The sequence below is a fragment of the Molothrus ater genome, chromosome 12, assembly GCF_012460135.2.
Source record: "Molothrus ater isolate BHLD 08-10-18 breed brown headed cowbird chromosome 12, BPBGC_Mater_1.1, whole genome shotgun sequence".
Lineage (NCBI taxonomy): Eukaryota > Metazoa > Chordata > Aves > Passeriformes > Icteridae > Molothrus > Molothrus ater.
In genome coordinates, this window is record NC_050489.2 from 17,470,002 (window position 1) to 17,484,924 (window position 14,923).

Sequence of the window (14,923 nt, forward strand, 5' to 3'; positions counted from 1 at the left end):
ACAAACATTCTTCAACTTAGAAAAAAATTCAATAGAAAAATTTTCAATAGTGATAATAGGGCAGATGTAAAAGTGTTGTACTCACCTTTCTCAGCTCCTACCCCTTTTCCTGCTGTTTCTCTCACCATTTCCTGGCTCCTGTGGGCCATGGAATGGTTTGGTTTGGTTTGGTTTGGTTCGGTTTGGTTCCATCCCAGAGTTTGTGGCCAGGCTGCTGTGGGGAACTGTAACTCCTGGGGTGTTTTGCCAGGACAAAGGGGATGCCCACGCTGACCATTTGCCCTTGGGATCATTTGGGGTCATGTTTATGTCTTTGAGAACACATTTTTGTGTGTTGCTTGGCCTGAAGCTCCACAGTAGGTCCAAATGTCCTGTCTGTGATGTCCCTCACCCTTGTTAGATCCTTCCCTGCCCCTCTGAGCGGTGCCTGGAGCTGTGACCGTCACCCGCCCCAGGGCAGAGGCAGACTCAGGATGCACACTAAGGAATCTTTGTGTGGCAGCAGGCTCAGGAGCCTCATGCAGGATGCAAAGCTCCCTCTCAGGAGCCAGACTGAGTGCTGGACACCGGTGTGTGAATGCCTCGAGGTTTCGGGGTGAACAAGAGGAGATTTTTGTGTTTCATGCCAGCCACAGCCCCTGGTGCTGAAGGAGGCTGAGGTCCAGAGTGGAGTCTTTAATGAGCTCCCCAAGTCCTGTGAGCAGCCAGGAGGGCACTGGGCTGTCTGAAATCACCCCTGTGCTCTGCCACAGCTGATCAAAGTCTCCCTGCTTGCCAGGAAAATGAAGTGATTCTCAGCTCAACAGTGAAAATCCACCAGAAGGGAAAGACCAAAATCTGGCAGTGGCAAAAGGGCCAGGCAGTGAGAACCAGGAGGAGTTTGTGAGTGACCTGTGGAGAGGGCTGACCAGGAAAGGCAGAGCTGAGCTGTGCCAGCCTGTGGGAGCCTGGCACAGAGGTCATTATCCAGCTTAACACAGGCAACTTTTCTCCCTCTGGTTTTCCTTCCTCCCTCCAAGCTCAGTGCCCCTGACTTTGAGTGAAAATATCACAAGTAATCGAAGGTGCAAACCCCAGCAGAATACTAAATTAGAAATTAAGCAAAAATGCTCTTCATTTGGAGCACAGAAGTCCTGGGCAATTTTTCTAATGCTGTATTACAGCAATTGGAATTTTTATTTTTTTTTTCCCCAACTGCTTCACTCACTGAATTGATTGAATTAAATGTGCTCTGTGGTGCCAGGGAACCTCTGACCCCAGTTACTCAGGATAATCAGGGGGTAATCAGCCTGCTGTGATCTGAGCTCCAAAGGAGCAAGAATATTGTAAGGTTCAGGGAGCCTGAGCTGGCATTAATCAGATGTCACCAGGGTTTGATTATAAATCCTAAAGACCACCAAATTGATACAACATGGTTTAATCCACTAAAAATTAGGTATCTACACATTAATCACCAAGTTGAATATCTGCAAGTGATTGCTTTTCTGGTAAGTGAAGTCAGGTGTCAATGCTTTGGAATGTCCCACAGTTAGTCATAAATATAATGATTAGCATCAGCACAAAAGCAGCATTAGCCAGATTAAAAAAAGATTTTGTTCTAACCTCAAATAGATTTTTTTTTCCTTCTGTTGGAGTTTTACAGCTCCATTGAAATTGCTCCTCGTGTTTCTACTCTAATTATGAGCTTACTCAGAGGCAAGAAATAGGAGATGTTTCTGAGGCACCTGCAAGCACAGCATTTTCCTGCCTTCCAAGGGGAGGAAGGGTGGCTGCTTACAGTATATCACACTGCTGTGTACAGAAATAAAGTGGTATTTATTGTCCCTTAAAATGATTTCCCCTAGAACTGGCAAGCTCAGGTGAAAAATCTGTATCTAGAAATGTGTGTCAGGATCCAATTAATTCCTCCTGCTCTGGCTGTCCTTGGGAAGAGCCCAGTGTGGCAATGGCAATGCAGATGCAGGAGCACATCCCATGGAGGATTCTACAGGAGGAGATCCAGTCCTAAATGAGGAACAGCACAGGCTCTTAATGAACTCATGCTCTTCATACAAATCCTGATTTAGTAAACATTCAACCCTGTGGAAAAGCTTTTTGATAGAAACTGAAGGTGATACCAAATTCTTATTTATCTCACTGGTGCCACCCGTGTTTCCTGGGAATTGCCTTTATTTGCATGAGACATTTGGTGTGCTTGGAATCAGAGGGTTCCTAAGCTGCCTCTGAAGGATTTCCAGGTATCTCAGAGTGTCAGCTGGGATCAGCACAAGGGAATTGCACAAAATCTGGGCGTCCCAGCAGTGTCAGCTCTGGTGGCCAGGGGCTGTGGAGGTGCCTGGTGCTGTCCCCCAGCCCCACCACGGGGCACAGCTGCGCTCAGGGTGATGCTTCTCCTTCCAGGGATGGCTCTCACAGGAACCAGAACCAGCATGTGCCCCTGGGACAGCCCCTTTGCTGCTCATAGGATCACAGCATGGTTTGGGTGGGAGGGTATTGGAATAAATCACACAGACTCCATTTTCCTCATGGTGGAAAAAGCCCCTTCTTTATTCACAAAACTCCTTTTATGCAGTTTTACAGACCTCTTGTGGGACTCCAGTTGGTCAGGAGCTTTCTTGCCAATTGCTTTATTGGTTAGTAAAAGATATTTTACTTGTCCCTCAAATCTCTCTACTCTTCATCTGTTTACATATTTTTTTGCACTGGTTCTCATGGGATAGATTTAATGTTTATACAGGTGGAAGCAGTTTTTTACCCAGGAATAGATTGTTATGTTGATGAACTGCTCACACCAGCATTGCTTTCACATGGGAACTTGCAAAGAGCCAGCTTGACAAGGCCAGCACTGATTTAGCAGAGCAGGCCTGATTTTATGAGGCCTTTCTTTATAATTTTTCTACCTTCCTGCAACAGGAAGGGACCTTAAACTCACCTCATCCCACCCCTGCCATGGCAGGGACACCTTCACTGTCCCAGGCTGCTCCCAGCCCCAGTGTCCAACCTGGCCTTGGACATTCCAGGGATCCACAGCTGCCCTGGGCACCCTGTGCCAGGGAACAATCCCTTCCCAATATCCCATCCAACTCTTAAAGCCATTCCCCCTTGTCCTATCACTTCATCCCTACACAAAAATCCCCTTTAGGTACTGGGGGGCCCTGGAGCCCTCACAGGGCAGTTGTGACAGGCTGTTCCCTGTGTTTGTGTTGTGTTTGTGAGTTTGGGTGTGCACCACTGCTCTCTGGCCCAACCTCGGGCTGTTTTCACCTCCCTGCTCATTCTCCGTGCTCAGACACATCAGCTGGGCAGTCCTGCCACTCATCCCCAATCCCTAAGCAGCTCAGAGAAAATTCAGTATCAGGACAGAAAAAAATACCTTTAGCTCATTTTGATCTTCCTTATTAACAGAAAGGAGCAAATGCTTAACCATTGGCACAAAGCACATCCAGCTGAGGCTGCAGTGGTGTTTGTGCTCCAGAAGGATGTGTGTACAGAGAGTGTTTGGGTAGGAAAACATAAATTACCGGTGAGAAAATGAAAGGGCCCTGAATGTTCCCTCTGTGACATTCTAGATAAGAAATAAGCACACAACGGGCCCTTGCAAGAGGAATGTTTCATTTTCCTTTAGCACAAATATTTTTCTTTCAAGGAAGGATGAAATGAGCGCTGGCAAAAGGAGCTGGGTGGTGGGAGAGGGAGGCCATCAGAAGCCTTAAAGCAGAAAGCAATAAATCCACTTAGCATGGCTGAGTTTTCCTGACCTTTTCACAGCTGTGCAGTGCCAAGCCATGCATCTGTTGCTGCAATATATGTTTAAAGCTCAGAGTTTCCAAAGCAGGTTCACCCCAGCTGCCAGAGAAGGGCCCTGCCCCTGCCTTTGGGATGCTCCTCTCCCAGTGCTGGATGGGCAGGCTCCCATCACCCGTGGCCATTAGTCAAATACGCTGCATTTAGAGCTATTTGTCTTTATTATTGACCTTGGAAACAGAATTTTTCTGTGCTAACAGGGTTAGAGGCCCCAGGTCTTTGTCTTTCCCGTCCTGGGTAATGAGAGTTCAGTGCTCACCTGGATGTTCAGGGTATAATAAAGATTTTTCTGCTATGAGAGGGAAACAGAAAAGGAAAGGGATCATTAATCATGAAAGTTCACTTCTGTCTCTGATCTCTAAATGATTATTCTTGTATCACAGCTTTTTGATAGAGCAGTAATGTTTTGCTCAATGAATGTTGAGCCAACTGGATGTAGACTGGATAATTTGAGGAAAAAAAAAAATCTTGTATATCCAGTAGAAGAAACTATGTGCAGTAGAGTTCATTCATCACTTTGTCAGCAGACTTGGAAGACTTATTGTGTTCAGATGGATTGAAATATGGAGCATTCAGCCCAAATTCTCCTTTCCCCACTCAGCTTTTCACAGAAAACAAAATGCTGGCTCGAGATTTCATTTTTAAAATTCAGGCAGATTCTGTATCACTGCAGATTATGCTGCCTGTAAACTTCCATCTGTACCTCCTGCTTCCACTGGAACAGTGGGAAACCTTGCAGAGTTCTTATCTGCTTCCAAAATAGAGTTTTCAAACTGGGATAACTTCAGACAGCTCTCAGCTGGAGGGGCTTGTAAATCTAGGGCATCTCATCCCCATCAGCTGGCACAACCTAAAATGCCAGAAGTTTGGGGAATTGCTGAGATTTGTAGCTGAAATATTCTGGAGACACAAGTTGCTTTGAATGCTTGGACTGGGGCTGCTCAGCACTGCCCACCCAAGGCCCCATGGAGAGCTTGAACCACGGTCAGAACATCTGCTCTTGGCAGCCTGGGCCTCGATCAGCTGTGAACTGGCACAAGGAAAGATTCCATCCTCTGGAATCAGGGCCCTCCTGGGGCAGAAGAGGCAGGATTTCTCATCTGGCTGCATATGCTGCTTGTTCTCAACCAGGCCAAGGATTCTGACACAGAGAAAATCTCATTTTCATTGCAACTTCTGCCTCTCTGCAAAACCAGGAGTCTTAAACTAATGAGAATATGGCTCTGTTACCTTTATCAAGGTACCAAAGTAGATGAACAAGGTGCCTCTAGAATTTTATCTGGAATATTTTTTGCTCTTTCACCTGTTTAGAATGAAGCATTCCTTTCTTTTTATGTTGTTGTTTGGGTTTTTTAAATTTCTATTTGTTTAGTGCTTTTTAGCACTAAAATACAGTTTTTATACCTTGTCTGCTTCCTAGAGGTAAATATGATAATAATTTAAAAATCATCAATAGGTTTCACCTGCTGAAGGTCTTGTCACTGCCCAGCTCTCTGCCCATTGCATTTATTTATACCTGGGAGCAGACTAAAGCCCTTAGAGAGATTTCTCCTTCACTTCCCTCAATTTCCCAAAATTTCTAGCAAATCAACTGGTCTCTCCATACATTAATGCTAATTTTAAGCAAAAAACCATGTATTGTCATAAAATTCTCCTTTTTTTCTACCAGTTTAATACTCAGAGAGGAGTGAATTCACCTCTCCTGCTGCTCAGGGTCCTTTGTGGCATAGGTAACCACAAAGGACAGTGAAAGAAGATGTGTTTTCTGAACACATTCTGTGTCCAGGCCCCAGAAATGTGACATGTGAAAGAAGATGTGTTTTCTGAACACATCCTGTGTCCAGGCCCCAGAAATGTGACATTCAGGGAAGCACCGGAAGGAATTTGTTCCTTAAAGGTCCTTGGAGCAAATGAATCCCACCTCTAACTGGGAGTGGCAGGAAATGAGTCACAGGCGGCTTCCAGATTTTCCTCTTAGTAGGGCAGGATCAGTGAGTTCCATCATTTATGCTCAGATGTTCATCTTCAGCAGCAGCAGCAAAGTTGGTTTGGGTATGAAAAATCTCTGCTAAATATGAAAAAGGACCATTGAACAAGAGCTCCTTCCCTTGTCACCATCACTGGGATAAGTGGGGGGAAAAATCCTGTAAAATCTTCATGCTCCTCCAATCAGGTGGGTGAAAAAAAGAAAGAAAAATCCAGAGAGGTGTATTCTGTTTAAAGTTCATTCCAACCAAAGGAGACATCCAGCATCTTGGAGAGAATGCAGAGCTCTGGCCTGGATGGGAAGTGCACAGAGGAGGAAACGAGAGGAGCTGCATTCAGCACAAGGAGCCTCATGAATGTGAAAGGCAGAGCTCTGCCTGCTCCCTGGGCAGGTGAATAGGAGTGGCTGCTCCTCCAGCCCTGCTCACAGCATCATTTTCTCTCATGCTGTTGTTTTAAACATAAGGTTTGTTCTGCCTGTGGTGAAGGAATTTTTTATAGCTCCGAGAATAACATCATTATTTGAGGTTTTTCTCAAAAGTTCCTTAAATGTAATAAGTACAGTGGCCTTTCACTGGGCTCTGTCCACCTGGAGAAGGAGTTTTTGTTTTTCTCTGATACAACCATCATTCTAGAGGTGTCCAGTTATGGGTGGGTACTTGATTTATTCCAGAAACCACTGAGTGAGCCTTGCGTTTATAGGTGGAAAAGTGAAAAAGAATGAATAATTTCTAAATTATTTATATATTCGGGGAAAAAAAAAAATAGAGAGCATCTTTGTCTTCCTTCTGCATCCTCAGATATTTGATGTACACCTGGAGGTAGCAGGCTTTGAAGCAGGCATTCACCATATGATTAATACATGTTAGAATTATCTTTTTGCCTTTGCTCAGTGAGGCCGCGAGCTGGGCTGAGGAAGAGTGTAATCTTGTGTAAACAAAATCCTCAAAATAACTCCAAAAAGCACCTGTTTTCAAGTAACCTTCACCATCACTTACTTACAGCCCCCAAATGGCTTTTTAGTCCTGTGCAAGCACATAAATGAGAGGATTGAAATCAGCACCAGCTCGGGGTGGGCTTTCAGTGCTGCTGTGGGGAAGAAGTAGGGAGAAAGTTCTGGAAATTAATTGGTGGCTCTTATGAGGATCTTGGTCTGTAGATCTTCTAAAGTTTTCAAAGATTTGTTGTGTCTGCAAGAGGGACAGGAGGACCCTTCACACTGGCAACCTTACAGGCAGCTCCTGCAAAACCCAGCAGTTCCTTTTCCCTTTTTCCCCTTTCCCTTTTTCCCCTTTCCCTTTTTCCCCTTTTTCCCCTTTTTCCCCTTTTTCCCCTTTTTCCCCTTTCCCTTTTTCCCCTTTCCCTTTTTCCCCTTTTTCCCCTTTTTCCCCTTTTTCCCCTTTTTCCCCTTTTTCCCCTTTCCCTTCCCTCCATCCATTTTACCCCATTTTTTTTTCATTCTAACACCTGAAGTGGTCTCAGTCCCAGAAATAATTTGGCTTTAACCTGGTGGAAAACTGCTCCAGAGGGACTTTTTCCTGGAGCCTAATTAAGAAGTTCTTTTTTCTTAGTTTCTTTGAGTGCCTTTCCAAGCAGACTGGTGAGCAGCAAAACAAAATGGAGCCATGCTGAAACTTCCTTTTTTTTTTTTTCTTTCTTTTTCTCATTCATGATGAATATCAGTGTTTTTGAGCATCTTTGTGTTTTTCTATAAAAAGGCCCAAGTTCAGAGCTTGCAGATGTTGTAGCCATGTTCCAGAGAGCAGAATTGAATCCTCAGCCTTCCCTTTACCTAATTGATCTCTCAGTTTGGTTGCTCTTGTTGCAGACTTGCAGACAAAGATTTTGCAGACAAAAATATTCATCCAGCCCTTCATTACTGAGTCCTGCTTTTACTTTTTAAAGCAACTGGTGTGTGCCTTGAAAGATCACAAAGCATTTAAAATGCAGAGGCTGTGAAAAATGATCCAAAAGTAAAAACTGAAAATGTGTCCAAAATTATTATGGTCAATTTCACATATTTGAAAGGGTTTTTTGTTTTTTTTTTTTTTGGTTTTCTTTTTCTAAAGTACGATTGAATTCTTTTTGTACTTTTACCGGGGAGGTGGAAGAATATTATGTACTCAGAAAAAATATAGAATAAGCTGAAAGAAACACTTTCAGTCAAGAAATAATGCAGTGCCTACGAGCCAGCATTATGGCAGTAAGACAATGGCAATAATAAAGCCTGTTTAGGTGACTCACAGCTATAATTTCTGCTTTGCATCTCGTTTACACCATCAAATCCTTGTCATACCATGATAATGCTTTATATTTATATGGTGTCTTTCATCTAAATGGCTTTCCAAGTGTGTCATCTGTTGCTTGGTGTGCAGCTTACATCAACCTAATCCATTACTTCAATGCAGATATTTTTGTAGTGAAATAGAGCTTCTGTCTGTGTCCTCATAGCAAAGGCTGTGCACGGTCTTAGGAGTAAAATACCTTTAAAATCTGCAGAAGAGATTAGGGAGATGTAACACCAGGTTTGCTTTGACCACACCATTTTCCACTCCGTCACTGCAGTGGAGGGTTTGGCATAAATTGATTTTGCTCAGGTGCAGTTTTGGAGCCCTTGAGGGGCCCAGCTCAGCAGGGCAGCACCCTGAGGCCTAAGGATGGGAGGAAGGTGGGTGCAGGATCAGCAGCTCCACTTTGGTCACTGCAAAAATACAATTTCCTCCTTGTACTACCCTTACCTCCAGTGCCAGTGACTTGGGTTGTCCTTCTCTGGCAAGCTGGGCTTTGTGTCCCACTGAATTCCACCTGAAATGCTCATTTCTGACATTTATGGGACTCTCATTCCTGATTAATCCAGAATGAAGACCTTTGTGACCACTCTGAAAATTCATTTGTACTTGGAGGTGTTCCAGGTACAGAGTTATGGAAAATGCTTTGTTTCCTTGGCAAATAAATCCTGGGAGCTCAGGTGCATTTGTACTGAATGGCAGCATGCAAAGGAAAAGGCAAAAAGAGCAAGCAGGTTGCAAGAGATTCTGTAACTTGTCATCACATTCTCAAGAAATTAGACAGACAAAATATGATCACAAAGGCAGTGGGCTTCAGTGGAGGGAGATAATTGCAAGAATACAATTTCTCTGTGGAATTTCTAACACAGACATATGAATGAATGCATCCCATTATTTCCCATCTTTTATGATAGATAGGAGAGGAAACAAACACGTGATAGCAGCACAGAACACCTTCCACTGGAATATCACCCTGATAAATGCAAACTGACACAGAGTTTTAATTTGTTTATTCCTGATTGGGAATCACAGCGTGCAGAATCTAAATGAGCCATTGGGTGCTGATCACCGACCCCAGGCACGTTTCTCTTGTTTGTGTTTGCTGCTTGTGGCAGCTCTTTCATTTGGGTGCCAGTGCCCTGCTCTGAGGTGGCTTTTAAAGGTGCTGTTTGTGCTCAGGATGCTGCTGGACAGGAGACATTCAGGTGACTCTGATGCACTGCAGTTCATCTCTTCATCTGCTCTAAGTCAGTAAACAGAATCTCATTCACTACAGAAGCTTTAAACGAGGCTGTCTGATAAGAATCCGATTTTCACATGGGCTGGGTACCACTTCCAGCAGTGGCTGGGGCTGGGCTGGGGTCAGTGCCTGCATTCTCAGGTGAGAATCCACATTTTGCAAAGTGATCTTTGCCTGGGGTGAGACCCTGACAAGGCTGCTTTGTCTCGGGACCATCCAGAGGAGTTTTCTGTCCCTAAGAGCTGCCAGTGCCCTGTCCCACCAGCTCACTGGGGAGGGGGATTTGGCTCAGCGTCACCTCCTGGCCCCATCAGGAAACAACCACTAAATTCAGCTTGCAAGGTCTGGGCAAGGGAGGAGCAGTGTGAGGACTGAGGCTCCTCTGCTCAGGCACAGCTGGTTTGAACATTCCTGCTCTCCCTGCCATCCCTGCACTGATCCTGTGCTGTCAGAAATAAAAGCTGCTCCTTGTCACCCTCCAGGACCTGTGGAGCCAGGCTGGTGACCCCTCACAAGAACCCCAGTGTCCTTATCTGCTCCCCATCAGTCCATCGTGGTGGCAAATGTTGCTGATTTGTTACATTTTCCAGTCTATTTATGCACCCTCACAGGCCTCGCTCTCTTCCTCTACATCCATCACTTTATTTCCTCAAAATCTTCCAGTTCCCCATTAACTGCTGTTCACTCAGTGTTTCCTTCTAAGTTTCTATCAGTCCATTTTCTGTGTATTTTGCCACAAGATTTTGGATACAGAAATAGAAGAGCTGCATCTTTTTTTCTCCCTTTTATTTCTAAAACTTTAAAAATGACAGAATTGCTAAAATCTCTGGGCTGTATGGATGATAAGCACAATAAATGGCAGCATGGCGCATCACAGAGCAGGTTAACCTCACATTTCAGACACTCAGAAGCAGCAAATTCACACAGCTCCTTCCAGCAAACCCACTCTGGCCCAGGGTATTCTCCTTCCAAGTTATTAGTGTTCAAATGGGTCCAAATGATAGCAGTTTAAATAAAGTACTGAACTCATCTCCTTTATTCTTAATTTATAGTGGTGCTTAGGGGATGTGCAGATATTTAAAATGAGTAAAATCAATTAACTTGTGATCCAATTATTTGTGTTAGCCACTGTGGGGTTTTATTTCAGAGCACTTGTTCAGACTTTCCCAGTTAAGCTTTGAGAATATAAACCTTTCACTGTGAAATATGAGAAACCTGTGGTTATTTTTTCTGTTTCCAAATGTAATTCCTATTTTTGCCCTTTCTTAGTTTTTAAATTCCCTTTTTTACTTTTATTTTTGAAAGGGATACGGTATAACAGATTTTTCTAAATGTTGGGAGGTTTATTCCTTAAATAAAGGTGACTGAACAGACAAAAGAGTTCACCTTCTAGATAAAATACACTGTATTTTTCTAGGCCACGGGATTTCACAGTAGATATGTGTCTTTTGCAATCACAAATCTGTGATTTATTACACTTTTCACATTATAAATTTAGAGTAGACCTCTGTGACAACTTCTGTGGTCTGATCATTCTGCTTTTCCATCCATCTTGGACAGATTTTAGTCTAATGTTCCAGACAGCTCCAAATATCTGTGTTTATGTGGTTGTTTCCCAAATGTGAAGGACACTGGGGGTGAGGGCACCACTGCAGCTGGAATTGTTTGGTTGGCCCAGCCTTTCCCTGTGGAATTTGGCATTTCCTGACCTGCAGGAGTCAGAACTCAGCAGTGCTGTGCCCCAGCAGGTCCTTGTGCCCTTTCCCTCTGCAGCTGAAGTTCCTGAGAGCTCTTCCTAAACAAGGGGAAAATGGGGATGCAGAAGAAAGCCAATCCCAGTTGAGATATCCTTGATTGAGACATCCTTAGCCTGAAATTCCATAAGTTTTAAACCAGCTGGCAGACCATGCCAACCTTTTCCATCACAGTCTGGCACTGGTGGGGTAAAAATAATCAATTTCTTGCACAGGTTTCACAATATTGTATCTGAATCAAACAGCCATATCTTTCAGTATTTTACCCTAACAGTTCCCAAGGTGAGCTAGGTAGTACTGAACTCTTAATTGAATCAGACTGGAGGATTAAGGAAAAGATTTTTCCCAAGGATCAATATGAATTAGGAGCAGATGCCTGGTCAAATCTAAGGGTTAGATTCTTTAGTATTAGGCTCCTTGAAGCCTGGTCACCTTTTTATGCAGCTGAAGGGAAATTGTTGGGTGCCGAACACTTGCGGGGAAAAATCATGACCCTTATGGTTCTGATGTCTCATATTATGCATAGTCAAGTTGGGAAAATATGAAATAATATAAAAATATCAATCAGGCTAATTGGCTATTTTCAATCAGAGTAAGAGGTACCCAAGTCTGCTTGACAGTGAAAACGTTTTGCTGAGCTGGAAGGAACACAATCTTGGTAATCATTCTTCTGTTATTTCCAAGATTCTTAATAGAGTTTTCCTTTTAATTCATTTCAAAGCAAGTGAAAATATTGTTGTATTATCATTTAGAATTAATTAAACTGAAAATGAGCTTAATGAACTGTCTGAAACAAAGCTCAATCACAACCTGTTACATATTAACCATCAAAATCAAAAGAATCTTTAAATGCTTTGTTAGATACACCAAGGAAGATAGAAATAGCCAGTTAATAATGTCATCCTTTTATGAAAGCAGGTTGGAAAGCTTGAACTGAATGCATGCACTCAAGTTATACAGAAAAATTGAAAAAGGGTTTGGGAAGACAAATCAAATCTATTGGAAAAAGAAGAAGAAAAAAGATAACAACACAGGGGAAGACATAGTCATCTTTTCTTTATTTTCATATGAGGAAATCCACTTTAACTACTATTTGTCCAGATTGGGAAATCTATATATTAATAAAACACCATTTTCTGTATTCAGTATTTTCCCAAACTCTTCTGCAATGTTGTGACTTCTGGTGTTCTGTAAGACAGAGGAAAAGACATTTAGTTTATTCAGGTCTTGAAGCTACTTGGGTGACTCTTGCCCTTGAGTGATGCATTGTCACCAACGATGCAGCTTTTAAGGAGCACACGTACAGCCAAACCTATTTGTGTCATTAAAGTTTGTAATTTTGGACTTTTGAAGGCTTAATCCCTAGAAATGCTAAGATTTCCTAATGATCTGTAATGGCAGTGCTGATGTTCAGCACTTCTCAGGATTAGGTCTGTTATCAGCCTGGTTTATCCACCTCCAAAGCAGGTATTATCTTATCACTCTTACATGCAGTGCTTTTAGCACGTCAGCCTCAAGCACTTGAAAGGTGAGGAGTGTTATTAAGTCTGACCCTTGCAAGCTTTTCCAACGGTTTGCTTAATGCTTTTTTTCCTGCATAAATAAGAATGATGGAGAATAAACTAGAATTTTCTTACAGGGTTGAATCGTCCAGCAACGCATTTCACAAGGTCATAAAAAAATCCTTCCACTGCACAGAAGAGAGCAGCACTGACTTTTAGTTATGCAGACAAAGTGGTAGCATGAGGTCCAATTATTTCTGAGTGTCTTAGAGCAAGGCCTCAAAAAAATGCTCTGGGAATGGTTTTTGTGAGACCTGTTTTGTGTCTTGATAACAGTGCAGTGAAAAATGAATGGGTGTGGGATAATTCATGAAAAAAAGAGTACGAAATGCAAAACTGGATTTATTTGTGAATAAAAGTGGATTTGGAGGCAGAAGTGGTCTGAACAAGGCAGGTTCCTCTTCCCTCAGTTCCCTTTCTGGGAATACATGCAGCTGTGCAGCACTGCAGGTCTCTTCATGCTTCACTTTCCAGTGATATCAGCTGAACTGTCTTCTTTTGATCAGAACCTTTCCAAGCTCCATTCCCATCACATCTCTGCTTATCTGCCATCTATTACTGGAGAGCAGCTGAAATGTGCCACCTCATATTTCATAAGTGAGAATGCATTATTTAAAGTTTCGGTCGAGGATTCCATCTTCCTCCTGCTGGGGTGAATAATTAATGCTGCCTTGGATATTTTGTGTGGTCATTAAGTGGAAATAGTAACGATTTCCTGTGTGGTTTTTTTCCCAGTTCCAGGCCACAGTGAAGGAGGGGGTCACAGGTGTAATAGTGAATTTAACTGTGGGTGACCGGGACGACCCCGCCACGGGGGCATGGAGAGCTGTCTACTCCATCATCAATGGGAACCCAGGGCAGAGCTTTGAGATCCACACCAACCCCCAGACTAATGAGGGAATGCTCTCTGTTGTCAAGGTAAGAGCAATCCCCTCCTGCCCTGTATTTTTGCTGTCAGGTGCATCCCCTGGGTTCACTGCATAAAGCAAGGCACAGCAGGGATGGGTTATTGGAAGATATAAAGTTGGCTGCCAGCCCTTGTCCAAACCATGTGTGTGTAACCCCTTCTTCTGTCACAGTAACCTTGTTTTTAGTCACAAGGACTGCCTGTCCCTAACTGTTGTGCTCACATAACAGCCAGGGTTGCAGTAAGCATCACAATTAATGGTGAGATTTGACAACAAAAATTTGTTGCTAGAGGTACAATTAGAATTCAAGACCCCCGTTTTGCTCTCACTCAGAGAACACATGCAAGTAGCAGGGAAGAAAGGGACATGGATTCAGACTGAATCCACAGTTCTGAAGTGGATTAGTCCCAAGTTTCTAATATCTCATAGGAAAATTTATTGCCTGTCTTAGTATGAAACAATCCTATGTTTCAAATGTAACAAATAAAAAAAAAGAAGAAGAAAATAGCCCTGTTTGCTGCCTGTGCCAGAATGCCCTCTTTTTGGCTTCAGAAGAGGCATTGTCAACTCTTAAGGCAAGTGCATGTATTTGCCTTTGATTTCAAGACAAGAGTTGAGAAAGCAGCTTGTGTTATTGTCATGAGTGTGACTCATTTGCTTGTTAAATACATGCTGCATCTAAATAAACACGTATACATGAGCACTGAGCTGTGTCTATGAGGGATGCAGCAAAATGTGAGCTCTTGGACAGGGGGATGTCTCCATGGGTTTTGAAGCCCATTATGTTTATCATCTTCAATGCCCTTCAGAACTGAGTGTGTCTGATCCTGAACTCCCACCAAGCTCCAGGTGCAGGGAGTGTCCTTGTCCCTTTCTGGCTAATTCTGCTGCCTGCAGTTTTGCTGTGGGCTAAAGGAAAAAGCATTAAGCATTATCTTTGACCTCTGCCCTCTGATCTTCTTCTTCTTTGCAGCCTCTAGACTATGAGATTTCAGCCTTCCACACGCTGCTGATCAAAGTGGAGAACGAAGACCCGCTGATCCCAGACATCACCTACGGGCCCAGCTCCACAGCCACGGTGCAGATCACCGTGGAGGACGTCAACGAGGGCCCCGTGTTCCACCCCAACCCCATGGCAGTGACCAAGCAGGAGAACATCCCCGTGGGCAGCGTGGTGCTCACGGTGAACGCCACCGACCCCGACACGCTGCAGCACCAGACCATCAGGTGAGAGCAGCGCCCTCTTGTATTTGGTGGGCAGCAAGGAATGATCAACCTGACCCTATGTGCCCAGAAGGCTAATTTATTATTTTATGATGCTATATTATGTTAAAGAATGCCATGCTAAAGAATACAGGAAGGATACTTACAGAAGGCTAAA

The 14,923-nt window shown here is 43.5% G+C and overlaps 1 protein-coding gene across 2 annotated transcripts in view; it reads left to right on the plus strand.

Annotated features, from left to right (window-relative positions):
* The window catches only part of CDH13 (cadherin 13), a 449,240-nt gene that overhangs the window by 390,151 nt on the left and 44,166 nt on the right, over positions 1–14,923 (plus strand). For both annotated transcript variants that reach the window (XM_036390362.2, XM_036390361.1), the window contains exons 9-10: positions 13,370–13,552; positions 14,516–14,769. In XM_036390362.2, the coding sequence (XP_036246255.1) occupies positions 13,370–13,552; positions 14,516–14,769 (437 nt within the window). The remainder of the gene's footprint in view (positions 1–13,369; positions 13,553–14,515; positions 14,770–14,923) is intronic.